Here is an 18,022-nt window from a genome sequence, read left to right on the forward strand (position 1 = left end):
CCATCGCTTGGGAGATGTGGCTGGCACTGCAGGGCGAGTGCTCACCGCGGAGCCCTTTTGGGGCTTTCCAGTGTGTGCATTTGCTACTCCGGATGCAGGGAGAGGGAGATGCTCTGATACTAACACACTAATTACAACCACGTAATTTCAGTTTAACCTAACATTGTAGAAATCCCTATACTACGCCATAACATTATACCCTACACTGTAGTGTAGAGTTATCCTTAAGCTTAACACATGACAATATCAATACTCACGATTGTATTTTCAGAGGATCCTCATTTCCACAGCTGTACATTATTTAACCAACTGACCCAGTAGAGTAAAAAAAAAGTGTTTGTTCTACTTAAAGCTGCTTTGAGAGACTATCAGCTCCATCAGCAGCGTGGGAACATGTGTGCTCGTGTGTTTGAAAAGGGGAGGGGGACACCAGGTTTTGTAGAAATCTTTTCCTTGTGAGGTGACTGAATTAAATTCAGTAAGAGAAAATAGTATTTAATAAGTTTCCATCTGGAAGGCTTGAATTGAATGATGGATGTGAGGGCACAGAACACTGAATCCAGAAAAACCATACAGTTAGCACAGTAACATGTAGTGTTCAGTCCATATTTCTTAGGATTTATAAAGTGTATGTCAGAGAAGTGGGGGGTGGGATAATGCTATTTCCAATGTGATGGAAATTGATGGTTTGTTCCCTGAGGCCTACCCAACCGCAGATGCCAGTCTTAATTATATATAACATGTATTGATTTCACTGGATTCTGTGTGTCCAAGGCTTTTTCTTGCACTTGCTTTGCATTATACAGAATTAGCAAAGGAACTGATGAAATTATGCTTTCCTTCAGAATGCAGCTCCAGAATCTTATTATTCCATCTTTGTTCTCAGTAAAGAGCTGGGTCTCCTGCTTTATCAGCCTGTCAGTTTTATCTTCTATTTATCCCAGTGGTTCTCAACCAGGGGTGTTTTTGTCCCTCAGAGACATTTGATATTTTTGATGGCTGTGACAGTGGGGGATGTGTGTGTGTGATGTGAAGGATGTAGTGAGTGAAGGCCAGGGATGATGCTAAACATTCTACAGTGCATGGCATAGCAAAGAAATATCTGGTCTCAAATGTCAGTAGTGTTGGTGTTGAGAAACCCTACTTATCCCAGCCACAAGGTCCTTGCTCCTGCCTTCCAGTAGCTGACCATGCCCTTTACTGAGGCAGCCTCAGTAAATTTAATACATCAACTATAATCTTACCTTTATTTATACTCATGCTCACTTTCTTTCCTCCAGTCTCAGGGAGAGAGGTGGTTTTTGTCCTTTTCAAAGTTGGTTTTTCCACTTATATTTCTGCCCTTTCGTCCTCTCATCTCCTTTAAAGTAGGCAAAGTACAACTTCTACTATTCCCTTTCTTTGTCCTGTATTTTCAAACTTCTCCTCTCTAATAACAGTGGTTCTCCTGTTGGCTCCCCCCACCCCCTCCCCATTTAGATATTGTCCTATCAGTCTCCTTCCTGTGCAGTCAAGGTCTTTGATGGAGCCAAGTCTACCCTTTCTGCCTTGACTTCTCTCACTCTTCGGTTGTCTGTCTGACGTGAGGCTTCTGCCTCCATTCTTCCCCTCTGTGAAAGGTCACTAAAGACTTCTGCATTGCCGCACTCAGAGGGCTCTTTCCAGTTATTTGATTTTTGGCCTTTCTGCAGTATGGAACACTGATGAAGTCCCCCATATCTCCCCTTTTGGCACTTGATCTCAGCTCTCACACTGCTGCTTTTCAGATCCCTTTATGACTCTTTTTTGGCTTACCTCTCAAATGTGGGTGAGCCCCAAGATTACTTTTCAAGGCTCTAACTATCATCTTAGTGGGTGACTCACAAATTGATAGCTCTCCCCAGCTCCTGAGGCTCTCTACTTCCCTCTATGATCAATGTCTTGGGTAAGTGTTCCACTACCAAGTCATTCCAGATGCCTCCTTTGTTTTACCCCAACATCCAGTTAATCACAGGGTCCTGTGTAATCCCTTAATATATCTCATAACCAGTTCCCTTCCCTCTATGCCCATTGCTTCGGGTAAGCCCTGGCCTCTACCATGTCTCACCTAAGTTACTGTAACAGTCTTACAACCAGTCTTCCTGCATTTACCTCTCACCATTTCTTCTTCCACACTGCCACCATATGACATATCTAAAAGTATCTCATGATTATTTCATAACCCTCCTTAAAGTTCTTCAGGGACTGACAATGTCAATGGGAAATGTCCAGACTTCTTAGCATGGTATTGAAGGCTCTTCATGATTTCTTGGTGGGTGTTGAGGTTGGTGGGGGCAGTTCTCCACCTTGCAGTTATTCAGGGATCCAGGTTCTTTCTCTCTTGTGGCTTTATCCTCCTCAAGCGTCTCATCATCATCTGCATTCAGCTGTGAAAGGAATGAGCATGCACGATTACATGTGAGAGGATTTTATTAACTAGGTCTAGAAGTGGTACACATTACTTTCACTCATATTTTGTTGGTGAGATCTTGGTCATACGACCATGCTTAACTGCAAGGGAGGCGGGAAATGTAGTCCAGCTGTGTGTCCCTACAAGGCGATGAGGAATTTTGGTGGACAGCTGGTAGTCTCTGCTACATTTCTCATACCCTTGTTTCTTTGTTTGCTCACCTTTTGCTATTCATTTTTAAAATATTCAAGTCCCTTCTATGAAGATTTCCTTCATCTCCGTCCCTCCTTCAGAGCGCTCACATTTTTGTTGCCCACTGATCCTTGAACATTTTCTATCACAGTGGTTTTGGTGTCTTCCCTATTAGCCTGTAAGCTTCTCGAGGGCTGGGGCTATGGCTGATTCATTTCTGTTTCTCAAGCATTTAGAATAGTTCCTTACATATTTGCTGAGTGAATGAATAAATGCATGATGGTTGAGTAGAAGAGAAGACTAGTCAATTGCTAAAGTTCTCTAAAATTCTAATACTCAGAGTCTATGTTTTCAGTATTAGAAATTTTACTCTAAAACTAAGGCAGTAGTAATTTATGGCAGACTATCTAATTTACATATGATAAATATACAAATGTCTAAACACTGTAATTTGTAATCTATCTTGTCCGAATCTGTGTCTCTAATATCATTTATTTCCCTCTTAGAGGTAATTTTTAAATCTGCTGATATTAACAAGCATAATCTGCTGGACCTTGGCACATTTATGCAGTACCTTAAAGATAATGAGATAAAAATGAAGTTGACTTTTAAGAGTTTGGACACAAATAATGAAAGTTTGTTTTTATACAGTTAGCAATTTTATCCAAAACTTAACTATGTTTTAGTAAAGGTTTATTATTAAGTGTTTGGCTTCCCTGAAAGGTTATTAAAAACTCATTTACTTAATTCTGTCATTTTTTTTATTGTGATTACTTCTAAGGAATATTTTTAAATGATGTAGTTTTTATTTACATACTATCTTTCAAAAATGAAACCACCAACAAAAATGTTATACCCTTTGAATAATATGTTTTTTAGCTAAGGATCTGAGAAATATTTATAATATTTTAATAAGGTTTTTACATGAAGCTCCATGTAGCAATGGTGGTGAAGCTGAATCTGGAAAGATCAGTAAAAGTTAGCTAAGTGAAGGGTGGGGAAGCGTGTTCCAGGCAGAGGAAATAGTTTGTTGGGAGGCTGTGGTCACCTTAGAGGAGCAGATCATGTCCGAGGAACTAGAGGAAGCCCAGTGAGGCTGAAGTGAGAGCAAGGGGAAGTGTCAGAGATGAGGCTGGGAGGCTGGCACAGGTAGAATCATGGAGGGCCTTGGGGGTCTGTGAAGGTTTCTGGACTTGATCCTAAGGGGGAATGAGGTGGGAAGCCTCTGAAGAGTTTTCAGTAGGGATGTAATGACACCAGCATATTTGTGTGGAGCATGGACTGGCATCTAAGCCACGATGGGACTGTGGTGATGGGAATAAATGATTTGGGAGATATTTAGGCACAGAACAGACCACATCTGGTGGTTGAATGTGCAGGGTGAAGGAAAGGAAAGGGGCAAGAATGACTGATTTGAGCAATATTGGAGGGTAAATATTTTATTGATACAGGAAATATTATATGGGCTTTCCAGTCTTTTCTTTTTATCTTGGCAAGTAGAAGAAATAATTGGGATTTTGCTGTTTTATGGAATGTTGTGATAATGCACTAAATACTGCTTGACTGTTTGCCTCTGCATCTTTTCAAACCTTCCAGTTGATGCTTATTTTCTTTATTCTTTTAAAGGAGTGATTGATACTTCAGAAATAATCAGTACTCTCAACTTAATAGGTATACATATTTCTGAAAAAGAGGCATTGAAGATTCTTGAAAGATCAGCTCTTACATATGTATATACGTTTTAAAATTAAGTTTTATTTACTTTAAAACCTTTTTCGGGACTTCCCTGGTGGTCCAGTGGTTAAGGCTCTGTGCTTCCACTGCAGGGGGCACGGGTTCGATCCCTGGTCAGGGAACTAAGATCCTGCATGCTGGGCGGCCAAAAAAACCAAACCAAAACAAAACAAAAACCTTTTTCGTTATGAAAATGGCAACTATGGAAACTTTATGGAAACATGAATAATAGCCCATAATCATCTGTTTGCTAGCACCCTTATAAGTACTTCACATATATTATATCCTTTAATTCTCACAAGACTTTAGAGGCAAAGTTTATTATTTTCCTAATTTCACAGATGAGGAAATTGTTGAATAGTGAGGTTAAGTAACTTGCCCAAGGTCACCATAATCCATGAAGCAATGGTGGTGAAGCTACATTCATACATTATTATTAACCCACTGATATAATTTTATATTTATGCATGTATCTGTTGCTTTTTTGTAAGATTATATACTTTGTACTGTTAGTCAATCCATCAGTCATCCAATCAATCAAGTTACCTATCAATCAGATATTGATTGATGCTTTTTGCCAGGCATCTAGTAGCTAGTGAGGATTAAGTGGTAAACAGGATGGTCCTGGTGCCCACCCTTGCAGAGTCTATGGGGCTGAGGGGAGTGCAGTTGCAGTGAGGCAAAAGTTATGACAGGAACACATAGGAAAACATTGAAAAAAAGTATCTTTTATCAGGAAAGAGAGCTGAATTTTATCAAACTATACTGCTTTTTTCACTTGACCTATTTATATAATGTATGATAGTAGTAGGTTTTCTGACATTAAACATTCCTGGGATAAAGCTAACTTGTTATGAACTATTTCATTCAAGAAAACATACAGACCAATAAAGAGAATTATATTACAAACAACCATACCATCACTGGGTTTGTCATAGTTAACAGTTTGTCATATTTGGTTCAGATTTTTTCAAATAAATAAAACATTACAAACAACTGAAGTTTTCAGTGTCTTTAAACCCATTTCCTTCTCTTCTGCCAGAAGTAACTACTATCCTGAATTTATCATTCCCATACAAATTTTTATCTCTGTGTATATTTTACTACAGATGTATTCTTAAAATATGATATTGTTTCTCATGTTTTAAGACATTAAGTGGTGGCATACTGCATATTTTTAAAATTACTTTTTCCAAACCTTCTACTTTTGAGATTTGTTGATGTTGATGCATATAGCTGTAGTTCAATCATTTTAGTCAGTGTACAGCTTCTATTTAATGAATATAATTCAATTTACTTATGAATTCTCCTGATGATGAGAGAATTTAGGTTTTTAAAAAACTTTTGTTTTGTTGCTAGTACAAAAAATGCTGGAATGAATAGTCTTGTATACATCTCCTTGTATATTATTTGCAGTTAAGTTGCTTGACTGTAGGGCATGCAGACATTTAAGTTTAATTACATATTCCAAGTTGTTCTCCAAAGTGGTTGTACCAATTTAGTATTCTACTAGAAATGTATTTCCTTCCCGTTACTTGATACTGTAGTCTTCTAATATTTACATATTTTCCAAACCCACGGGTCAGAAATATGGTCCTGTTGTTTTAATATACTTTGATTTAATTTACTTATATTCCTCTTTACTAGTGAGTCTGAATATCTTTTCATATATTTGTTGGCCATTTGGATATTACCTTCCTGTGAATTACCTATGTTATGTCTTTTGCCTACTTTTCAGCTGAATTGGTCATCTTTTTCTTAATGGCTTGTAGGTATTCTTTGTAAATTCTGGATGTTAATCCTATGTTGGTTATATGTACTGCAAATGTTTTCCCCCAGCTTTTTGCTTATTCTAAATTCATTTTTAGTTTTTTTGTCATTGTGCAGAAAATTTAAATTTTAATGTAGTCATATTTGCCCATCTTTTTCTTTTATGGATATGCTTTTAACATCTTGAAAATTCTTCCTTACCCTGGGATATAAAAATGTTAATCTATATCTTATTTAAAAAATTTTGTATTTTACATTTCTTTCTTTAATTCATCTGTAATTGGTGTTTGTGTATGTTATGAAATTAGGTGTCCAGTTTCATATTTTTCTTTATGGTCAGTTGTTTTATCACCATTTATTGACTGGTCTCATCCTTTTCCCACAATTTGAAATGCTTACCTCTGTCATATATTCAATTTCCATCTGTATATGGATGTGTTTCTGGTCTCTTTATTCTATTACATTGGTTGCTGTCTATTGTGCATCATTACCACATGTTTTAATTGCTATCACCTTAGAATACATCTTGATATCTGGTTTTACTTTCTTCATCTTCAATAATGTCAATGCTATTCTTGGACCTTTGCTCTTCTATATAAATTTTAGAATCAGCTTATTTGGATACATACACAAATATGCACATGTGCATACACACACTCACATACCCCTTTTGGAATTTTTTTGTTTTGTTTTGTTTTATGGATGGTTGATTTATTCATCCAGAAATGCACTCATATATGAACTGAATCGGTTCACAAATACTAGAACTAAGTTCAGCAAGGTTGCCAGTTACAAAACCACCCTGTAAAAATCAGGAGCATTCTTCTCCATCAGTAGTGACCAACTAGAAAGTACAAAAAAATGACCATTTACAATAGCAACAGAAACTTATCGTAAAGTATCTGGGAATTCACCTAACGAAGAATGCCTAAGATCTCTATGGAGAAAAAGTTTACAACTCTGAAAAAAGTGAGGAAAAAAATGAGAGATGTGGCACAATATCATTTACTTAATATAAAAGTGATTGCATAAAACTGTAAAAACAAACAATGATTATCTATGGGATGGGGGTGGGGTTTAAACGGGAAATATAAATATATAAAAGCTGAAAAGGCAGAAAAAATGTGATATTTCCTTTTCTTAGAGCTTTCCATTCATGTCTTTTGTTTTTCTATTGGTTTTTGTTTGTTTGTTTGTTTTTTTATACTGCAGGTTCTTATTAGTCATCAATTTTATACACATCAGTGTACACATGTCAATCCCAATCGCCCAATTCAGCACACCACCATCCCCACCCCACCGCAGTTTTCCCCCCTTGGTGTCCATATGTCTGTTCTCTACATCTGTGTCTCAACTTCTGCCCTGCAAACCGGCTCATCTGTACCATTTTTCTAGGTTCCACATACATGCGTTAATATACGATATTTGTTTTTCTCTTTCTGACTTACTTCACTCTGTATGACAGTCTCTAGATCCATCCACGTCTCAACAAATGACTCAATTTTGTTCTTTTTTATGGCTGAGTAATATTCCATTGTATATATGTACCACAACTTCTTTATCCATTCATCTGTTGATGGGCATTTAGGTTGCTTCCATGACCTGGCTATTGTAAATAGTGCTGCAATGAACATTCGGGTGCATGTGTCTTTTTGAATTACGGTTTTCTCTGGGTATATGCCCAGTAGTGGGATTGCTGGGTCATATGGTAATTCTATTTTTAGTTTTTTAAGGAACCTCCATATTGTTCTCCATAGTGGCTGTATCAATTTACATTCCCACCAAGAGTGCAAGAGGGTTCCCTTTTCTCCACACCCTCTCCAGCATTTGTTGTTTGTAGATTTTCTGATGATGCCCATTCTAACTGGTGTGAGGTGATACCTCATTGTAGTTTTGATTTGCATTTCTCTAATAATTAGTGATGTTGAGCATCTTTTCATGTGCTTCGTGGCCGTCTGTATGTCTTCTTTGGAGAAATGTCTATTTAGGTCTTCTGCCCATTTTTGGATTGGGGTGTTTGTTTCTTTAATATTGAGCTGAATGAGCTGTTTATATATTTTGGAGATTAATCCTTTGTCCGTTGATTCGTTTGCAAATATTTTCTCCCATTATGAGGGTTGTCTTTTCGTCTTGTTTATGGTTTCCTTTGCTGTGCAAAAGCTTTGAAGTTTCATTAGGTCCCATTTGTTTATTTTTGTTTTTATTTCCATTACTCTAGGAGGTGGATCAAAAAAGATCTTGCTGTGATTTATGTCAAAGAGTGTTCTTCCTATGTTTTCCTCTAAGAGTTTTATAGTGTCCAGTCTTACATTTAGGTCTCTAATTCATTTTGAGTTTATTTTTGTGTATGGTGTTAGGGAGTATTCTAATTTCATTCTTTTACATGTAGCTGTCCAGTTTTCCCAGCACCACTTATTGAAGAGGCTGTCTTTTCTCCATTGTATATCTTTGCCTCCTTTGTCATAGATTAGTTGACCATAGGTGCGTGGGTTTATCTCTGGGCTTTCTTTCTTGTTCCATTGATCTATGTTTCTGTTTTTGTGCCAGTACCATATTGTCTTGATTACTGTAGCTTTGTAGTATAGTCTGAAGTCAGGGAGTCTGATTCCTCCAGCTCCGTTTTTTTCCCTCAAGACTGCTTTGGCATCATCTAATTTCTTTCATCAGTGTCTTATAGTTTTCTGCATACAGGTCTTTTGTCTCCCTAGGTAGGTTTATTCCTAGGTATTTTATTCTTTTTGTTGCAGTGGTAAATGGGAGTGTTTCCATAATTTCTCTTTCAGATTTTTCATCATTAGTGTATAGGAAAGCAAGAGATTTCTGTGCATTAATTTTGTATCCTGCAACTTTACCATATTCATTAATTAGCTCTAGCAGTTTTCTGGTGGCAGTTTTAGGATTCTCTATGTACAGTATCATGTCATCTGCAAACAGGGACAGTTTTACTTCTTCTTTTCCAATTTGTATTCCTTTTATTTCTTTTTCTTCTCTGATTGCCGTGGCTAGGACTTCCAGAACTATGTTGAATAATAGTGGTGAGAGTGGACATCCTTGTCTCGTTCCTGATCTTAGAGGGAATGCTTTCAGTTTTTCACCGTTGAGAATGATGTTTGCTGTGGGTTTGTCATATATGACCTTTATTATGTTGAGGTAGGTTCCCTCTATGCCCACTTTCTGGAGAGTTTTTATCATAAATTGGTGTTGAATTTTGTCAAAAGCTTTTTCTGCATCTATTGAGATGATCATATGGTTTTTATTCTTCAATTTGTTAATATGGTGTATCACATTGATTGATTTGCGTATATTGAAGAATCCTTGCATCCCTGGGATAAATCCCACTTGATCGTGGTGTATGATCCTTTTAATGTGTTGTTGGATTCTGTTTGCTAGTATTTTGTTGAGGATTTTTGCATCTATATTCATCAGTGATATTGGTCTGTAATTTTCTTTTTTTGTAGTATCTTTGTCTGGTTTTGGTATCAGGGTGATGGTGGCCTCATAGAATGAGTTTGGGAGTGTTCCTTCCTCTGCAATTTTTTGGAAGAGTTTGAGAAGGATAGGTGTTAGCTGGTCTCTAAATGTTTGATAGAATTCACCTGTGAAGCCATCTGGTCCTGGACTTTTGTTTGTTGGAAGATTTTTAATCACAGTTTCAATTTCATTACTTGTGATTGGTCTGTTCATATTTTCTGCTTCTTCCTGGTTCAGTCTTGGAAGGTTATACCTTTCTAAGAATTTGTCCATTTCTTCCAGGTTGTCCATTTTATTGGCATAAAGTTGCTTGTAGTAGTCTCTTAGGATGCTTTGTATTTCTGCGGTGTCTGTTGTAACTTCTCCCTTTTCATTTCTGATTTTATTGATTTGAGTCCTCTCCCTCTTTTTCTTGATGAGTCTGGCTAATGGCTTATCAATTTTGTATATCTTCTCAAAGAACCAGCTTTTAGTTTTATTGATCTTTGCTATTGTTTTCTTTGTTTCTATTTCATTTATTTCTGCTCTGATCTTTATGATTTCTTTCCTTCTGCTAACTTTGGGTTTTGTTTGTTCTTCTTTCTCTAGTTTCTTTAGGTGTAAGGTTAGATTGTTTACTTGAGATTTTTCTTGTTTCTTTAGGTAGGCTTGTATAGCTATAAACTTCCCTCTTAGAACTGCTTTTGCTGCATCCCATAGGTTTTGGGTCGTCGTGTTTTCATTGTCATTTGTCTCTAGGTATTTTTTGATTTCGTCTTTGATTTCTTCAGTGATCTCTTGGTTATTTAGTAATGTATTGTTTAGCCTCCATGTGTTTGTGTTTTTTACTTTTTTCCCCTGTAATTCATTTCTAATCTCATAGCATTGTGGTCAGAAAAGATGCTTGATATGATTTCAATTTTCTTAAATTTACTGAGGCTTGATTTGTGACCCAAGATGTGATCTATCCTGGAGAATGTTCCGTGCGCACTTGAGAAGAACGTTTAATCTGCTGTTTTTGGATGGAATGTCCTATAAATATCAATTAAATCTATCTGGTCTATTGTGTCATTTAAAGCTTCTGTTTCCTTATTTATTTTCATTTTGGATGATCTGTCCATTGGTGTAAGTGAGGTGTTAAAGTCCCCCACTATTATTGTGTTACTGTCCATTTCCTCTTTTATAGCTGTTAGCAGTTGCCTTATGTATTGAGGTGCTCCTATGTTGGGTGCATATATATTTATAATTGTTATATCTTCTTCTTGGATTGATCCCTTGATCATTATGTAGTGTCCTTCCTTGTCTCTTGTAACATTCTTTATTTTAAAGTCTATTTTATCTGATATGAGTATAGCTACTCCAGCTTTCTTTTGATTTCCATTTGCATGGAATATCTTTTTCCATCCCCTCACTTTCAGTCTGTATGTGTCCCTAGGTCTGAAGTGGGTCTCTTGTAGACAGCATATATATGAGTCTGTTTTTGTATCCATTCAGCAAGCCTGTGTCTTTTGGTTGGAGCATTTAATCCATTCACGTTTAAGGTAATTATCGATATGTATGTTCGTATGACCATTTTCTCAATTATTCTGGGTTTGTTTTTGTAGGTCCTTTTCTTCTCTTGTGTTTCCCACTTAGAGAAGTTCCTTTAGCATTTGTTGTAGAGCTGGTTTGGTGGTGCTGAATTCTCTTAGCTTTTGCTTGTCTGTAAAACTTTTGATTTCTCCATCAAATCTAAATGAGATCCTTGCTGGGTAGAGTAATCTTGGTTGTAGGTTCTTCCCTTTCATCACTTTAAGTATATCATGCCACTCCCTTCTGGCTTGTAGAGTTTCTGCTGAGAAATCAGCTGTTAACCTTATGGGAGTTCCCTTGTATATTATTTGTTGTTTTTCCCTTGCTGCTTTAAATAATTTTTCTTTGTCTTTAATTTTTGCCACTTTGATTACTATGTGTCTTGGCGTGCTTCTCGTTGGGTTTATCCTGTATGGGACTCTCTGCGCTTCCTGGACTTGGGTGGCTATTTCCTTTCCCATGTTAGGGAAGTTTTCGACTATAATCTCTTCAAATATTTTCTCTGGTCCTTTCTCTCTCTCTTCTCCTTCTGGGACCCCTATAATGCGAATGTTGTTGCGTTTAATGTTGTCCCAGAGGTCTCTTAGGCTGTCTTCATTTCTTTTCATTCTTTTTTCTTTAGTCTGTTCTGCAGCAGTGAATTCCACCATTCTGTCTTCCAGGTCACTTATCCGTTCTTCCGCCTCAGTTATTCTGCTATTGATTCCTTCTAGTGTAGTTTTCATTTCAGTTATTGTATTGGTCATCTCTGTTTGTTTGTTCTTTAATTTTTCTAGGTCTTTGTTAATCATTTCTTGCATCTTCTCAATCTTTGCCTCCATTCTTATTCGGAGGTCCTGGATCATCTTCACTATCATTATTCTGAATTCTTTTTCTGGAAGGTTGCCTATCTCCACTTCATTTCGTTGTTTTTCTGGGGTTTTTCTTGTTCCTTCATCTGGTTTATAGCCTTCTGCCTTTTCATCTTGTCTATCTTTCTGTAAATGTGGTTTTTGTTCCACAGGCCGCAGGACTGTAGTTTTTCTTGCTTCTGCTGTCTGCCCTCTGGTAGTTGAGGCTATCTAAGAGGCTTGATGGGAGGCTCTGGAGGTGGGTAGAGCTGACTGTTGCTGTGGGTCAGAGCTCCGTTATACTTTAATCCACTTGATTGTTGATGGGTGGGGCTGGGTTCCCTCCCTGTTGGTTGTTTTGCCCGAGGCAACCCAACACTGGAGCCTACCCGGGCTCTTTGGTGGGGCTAATGGCAGACTCTGGGAGGGCTCACGCCAAGGAGTACTTCCCAGAACCTCCGCTGCCAGTGTCCTTGTCCCCACAGTGAAACAGAGCCAGCCCCCGCCTCTGCAGGAGACCCCCCAACACCAGCAGGTATGTCTGGTTCAGTCTCCCCCAGGGTCACTGCTCCTTCCCCTGGGTCCCGATGCACACACTATTTTGTGTGTGCCCTCCAAGAGTGGGGTCTCTGTTTCCCCCAGTCCTGTCAAAGTCCTGCAATCAATTCCCACTAGGCTTCAAAGTCTGATTCTGTATGAATTCCTCCTCCTGTTGCTGGACGCCCAGGTTGGGAAGCCTGACGTGGGGCTCAGAACCTTCACTCCAGTGGGTGGACTTCTGCGGTATAAGTGCTCGCCAGTCTGTGAGTCACCCACCCAGCAGTTATGGGATTTGATTTTACTCTGATTGCGCCCCTCCTACCGTCTCACTGTGGCCTCTCCTGTGTCCTTGGACATGGGGTATCCCCCTTGGTGAAGTCCAGCGTCTTCCTGTCGATGATTGTCCAGCAGCCAGTTGTCATTCTGGTGCTCTCGCAAGAGGGAGTCCCCCTTTTGGAATTTTGATTGCAATTGTATTTAATTTATAGATTAATTTGGGGGAGAAGTGATGTATTTATGATGTTACATTTTCTGTTCCATGAATATTATATATGTCTTCATTTTTTTAGATTCTCTTTAATGCCTTTTAATAAAGTTTTATATATTCTCTATAAAGGTCTTATGTAACTTTTGTTGGATTTATTCATAGAAACATGGTTTTTGTTGCTCTTCTAAGTATATAAATGAATTTGATTTGCTATCACTTCATTTAGAATTTTCATATCCATATTAATACTTGATGCTATTCCAAGGGTTAAGATGGAACATTGGCTCCTTTCCATGGTCTACAGGGCTCCGCATGGTCTGGCCTACCTCTCTAGCCTCATCATCTTGAACTCTCCTTCCATTCTGTGCTCCAGGCCAACTGAGCTTCTTTCAGTCTTTAAAAAAAGCCCCAAAAAACCATGGTTTCTCATTCCTCCAATCCTTGTATAAACTATTCTCTCTGTCTGGGAGACCCATCCCAGCTCCTTCACTTGAATATCTTCTACTTATTCTGTAGGTGTTAGTTTAGATGTGACTCTAACCTCTGAAACTTTTTTGGTTTTGCTGGTATTTGCTTTTACAACAACTTTACAGTCTGTTTCCACTAGACTGTAAGCTTCATGAAGACAGGGACCAAAGTATATTATCCATTATTTTATAGTCAATGCCTAGCACAGTGTCTGGAACATACTAACAGATCAATACATGTTTTCTGACATTTAATGTTGTCACAAAAGCCAGGGGTGGAAAGTATCAAGTTTAAAAGGAAGGACCAGTAACATAAATATTGAAAAAATCCACTGGATCTACTCATTTGGGAGATTTCTTGGCATCTCAGTGAAAGCAGTTTCAGTAGGGTGGTAAAGGGTTAAGTCAGATTGCATAAGGCTATTGAATGAATGGGAAGTGAGGATGTGGGTACTATGAATGTGGTTTACTGATTTGGGAAGTTTAGATAAGAAGGAGAAGACAACTAAGCGAGTCTCTTTAAATTTTATTTTTATTATTTTTTGAAGGATAGGAGAGATTTGTGGAGAAGCAGCCATCAGAGGCAGAGAGAGAGATGCTGGATATGTTGTAGGGAAAGGAGATTAGTGATTGAGAGGGAATGGGACCAATAGCTCAAGAGAGGGAGAGGGTCCTTGAATAGGAGTCAACATTTTGTTCTCAGAGTCTAGAACATAGGAGGTAAGGAAAAAAGTGGGTAGAGAGAAATTTATTCATTCATTCTACAAATACTTATCGAGTGCCTGACATTCATCTGGGTGCTAAGGATGTAGTATTGAAGGAAACAGGCAAAAAGTCCTGCTCTGTGAAACTCATGATAAACAAGAGGAGAAAACAGTAAGCTAGATAAACAAATTATGTTAGATGGTGATAAGTGGAAAAATAATGCAGGAGAGGAAAACAGTATGGGTATGTGAGTGGTATGGAGGCTGCAGTTTTAGATATGGTGAGTTGGGAAGGCCTTGAAGGTGACATTTGCGTAGAGATCCGAAGAAGTGAGGAAGGAGTCATGATGGTCTTTGGGCAGTCTAGGAGCAGTCTAGGCAAGGAAACAGCATGAGCAAAGTCCCCAGGAAGGCAGTGTATCTGACAAGGTTAGGATGTTGAGAGGAGGCCAGTGTGTTTGGAATAGAGTGAATGAGGAAGAGGGTGGTAGGAGATGAATTCTAAGAGTTAACAGGAGTCAGATCACATATGATCTTGTGGGAAATTATAAGGACTTTGGCTTTTCCTCTGATAAGTCATTGGATGGTTTTAAACAGAGTGTGATATGACATAACATAGATTTTAGCAGTCTCATTCTGGCTGACGTGTTGAGAATAGTTTGTAGGGAACAAGGGTGAAAGCAGGGAGGACAGCTAGGCAATAATACAGACAACATTTGAGAGTGGCTCGTACCAGGACGGAGGAGGTATGTAGCGATTGGATTCTGGATGTATTTTGAAATGCTGACAGGATTTACTGCTGGGTTGTGAGTGGGGTGTAAAAGAAAGAGAGTAGTCAAGGATAATGTCAAGATTTTTGGCTTGAGCATCTAGAAGAATGGAGTTGCCAGGTATTGAGAGGGGTAAAACTGTGAGAAAGGCAGGTTTGGAATGGGGTAGATATCAGAGTTCAGGTTTGTTCTTGTTAAGTTTCAGATGCTAACCAGACATCTAAGTAAAGATGTGAAGTGGGCAACTAGAAATAGGGATCTGAAGTTCAGAGGAAAACTCAGGCGAGGGATTTGGGAGTCATGGGCCTATAGATGGTATTTAAAGCCATGAGACTGGAAGAGATAACCAAGGAGAGAGTATAGTACACTGAGTCCTGGTATTGTCTAATGTTTAGAGGCAGGGGAGATGAGGGAAAACCAGTAAAGGAGACTGAGAAAGAGCAGCCAGAGAGAAAGGAGGAGGGCCAGGAGAATACTCTGTTCTGGAAGACAAGTGAAGAAAATATTTCAAGGAGAAGACAACTATCTTTGTCAAATGCTGCTGATAGGCTAAAGAAGATGAAGGTAGAGAATGGACCACTGATTTAGTGCTGTGGAGGCTATCGGTGGGGTAATAGTGGTGAGAACCTGATGGGAGTGGGTTCAAGAGAGAATGAGGAGAAATTGGAGACAGAAGGTAGACAACTCTTTAAAGAGTGTTACTGCAAAGGCAGAGAGAGATAGGGGGTGATAGTGCGGAAGGTGGGGTTAAGAGATTTTATTTTAGGGTGAGAATGCTTAAACACTCATGTTTCAGGGAGAAATGGGGGACAACATGGCCCTAGAGTAAGTGTCAAAAATTGATTTGGTGGCTTGAGGAGATGTATGAAAATTAGCAATAGTCACTGAGGAAAATGAGAAAGGGAGCTACCTGAGACAAGTATGAATAACTTGAAATTTTGGGAAGCTCACATTTCAAAGCAATATATTTCATTATCTTTCTTCACATTGTTAATTTCATTCAAGGATTTGAGAAATTCCCTGATGAGAATTCTTAAAATTCTTTAAAATTCTTAAAATTGGTTTGATTACTATTATTTCATATTAATGAAAATTATATTTCCATGGATATTTGGGTTTCTTATGATATTTTTGATATGAGATATTTGATATCCATAAAAGTGAAAATTGTCCTTTAAGATCTATAACTAAAAAGGGTAATTGTCAGCCATCATTCTGATTGCTAGAGAAGTTACAAGATGAAGTTACAAATGGGAAGAAGGGGAAATGTTTAAAGGAGAAATACTAGAAAATGGGGTTGCCGTAATTCTGACTTACAGCTTGTTAGTTCTTTATAATTTACAAGGCCTTTGTGCATATAATCACTTTTAATACTCTAATAGCTCTGTGTTGTAGGAATTATTCTTATATAAACTGAAATTTAGAGATGTAAGATGCACTCTCTACATCACAAAAGTAACAATGGGCAGAGCTCAGCTATATCCCCAATTTTCTGACTTTGAGATTATGAGATGTCATTTTGATAATGCTTTTTAAAATTTATGACTCGCAATTTGTATTTGAGCATATTCTTTGTTTTAATATACAGTATGGACACTGATGGGTCACTGACAGTGGATTGGTATGAATGGAGGAAGTATTTTTTATTTAAACCTGCAAGAAATATTGAAGAAATTGCCCATTACTGGAGCCATTTTACTGTAAGTGGTCTCTTTTTAAATATTTGTGTATTTTATTCCATGAATCATGGGTGTAAATGTAATGCATTGTGTACTGTTAGAAAATTATGGGGCCAGAAACTTATCTAGTGAAGATTTCCTGATTAAAAAAGTGATGCTATAGAATGTTGTTTCCTCAGAAATTTGTATGATGCTAAAAATCTGAATTGACATATAATATGTACTTCAACCAAAGTTTCAACCTGCAAAAGGCACACATCTGTTGAGAGTAACTACACTCTGAAGAGTTGATTACTCCTACTCAGCACCATCATTTTGTATTATAGTTGCTTATTTTCTTTCCTGAAAAGTAGGGAGTGTGAGTTGCAGATTGCTGTGTCATATAGTACTTTACTGATACATATTTGTTGGATGAATGAATAAACTATGAGCAGAATTTTTTGAAAGAGTGCCAAAGTTCTAGTTTTTTTCATATTCATATATACCTCATAGTCGGCATAGCACTTGTCTCTCAGTGCAAGTAAAAATCTATGCTTCATAATTTCTTAAAATTCTCAAAATTTCTTAAAATATCTTAAAATTTTTGCTTAGTAACTACAAATTATAATCTGCACTGTTCTATGTCCCATGATTATATGTATACAGCTGAACCTTGAACAATGCAGATATGAACTTCACCTTGAAGGTCCACTTATATGCAGATTTTTTTCCGATAAATACGTACTAAAGTACTACATGATCTGTGGTTAACCTAGGTTATGGAGGGCTGAATGTTAAGTTATACATGGATTTTCGATTGTTCCTGGGGATCAGTGCCTCTAACCCCTGTGTTATTCAAGGGTCAAATATATACATGCATACATATGTCCTGTCTCTCTGAGAAAGGGAGATGACCAGTAGGATCACATTACAATTGACAGGTAGAATAACCTTACTGCCTTAGCTGTAATAGTGTACCTTCTTTACTCTTAACATGACCCTTATGAAACTCTTTAGTTACCAACATTCTTTTAGTAAATATGTAATCATTAAGAGGAGATTTTATCCTTTTGGTAGTGTTCATTCTGCACCTTCCGTTTAGAGATGATTAAAGGAAATTCAAGTCAATGAAAAATACATTTATTTTATGCCTACTATAGGATAAGTTTTCTGTTTTATAATGAGTTAAAGAACAAACAGGCATGGAAAATATCTATTTTGAAAATTAAATGACACAGTGTTTGTGATAACCTAATAAAGTAATTTAAAATGAACTCAATGAACTTTCTTTTTGGGTATAGTGCTAACAAATGGCACTTCATTTGTTCCAGGGGCAGGTCCACTGTTTGGCTTATAGTAATTTCACAGGAAACAAATATGCTTGGCACTATAACTGTACAGCCCAGAGGTGGAAAGCAGC

The 18,022-nt window shown here is 37.7% G+C and overlaps 1 protein-coding gene across 1 annotated transcript in view; it reads left to right on the top strand.

Annotated features, from left to right (window-relative positions):
- Positions 1-18,022, top strand: part of LOC133087113 (mitochondrial adenyl nucleotide antiporter SLC25A24-like) — a 69,299-nt gene that overhangs the window by 598 nt on the left and 50,679 nt on the right. Inside the window, exons 2-4 of the mRNA XM_061183881.1 lie at positions 3,127-3,255; positions 4,247-4,332; positions 16,531-16,644. Coding sequence (XP_061039864.1) covers positions 3,127-3,255; positions 4,247-4,332; positions 16,531-16,644 — 329 coding nt within the window. The remainder of the gene's footprint in view (positions 1-3,126; positions 3,256-4,246; positions 4,333-16,530; positions 16,645-18,022) is intronic.

This window comes from Eubalaena glacialis, chromosome 3 (genome assembly GCF_028564815.1).
Source record: "Eubalaena glacialis isolate mEubGla1 chromosome 3, mEubGla1.1.hap2.+ XY, whole genome shotgun sequence".
NCBI lineage: Eukaryota > Metazoa > Chordata > Mammalia > Artiodactyla > Balaenidae > Eubalaena > Eubalaena glacialis.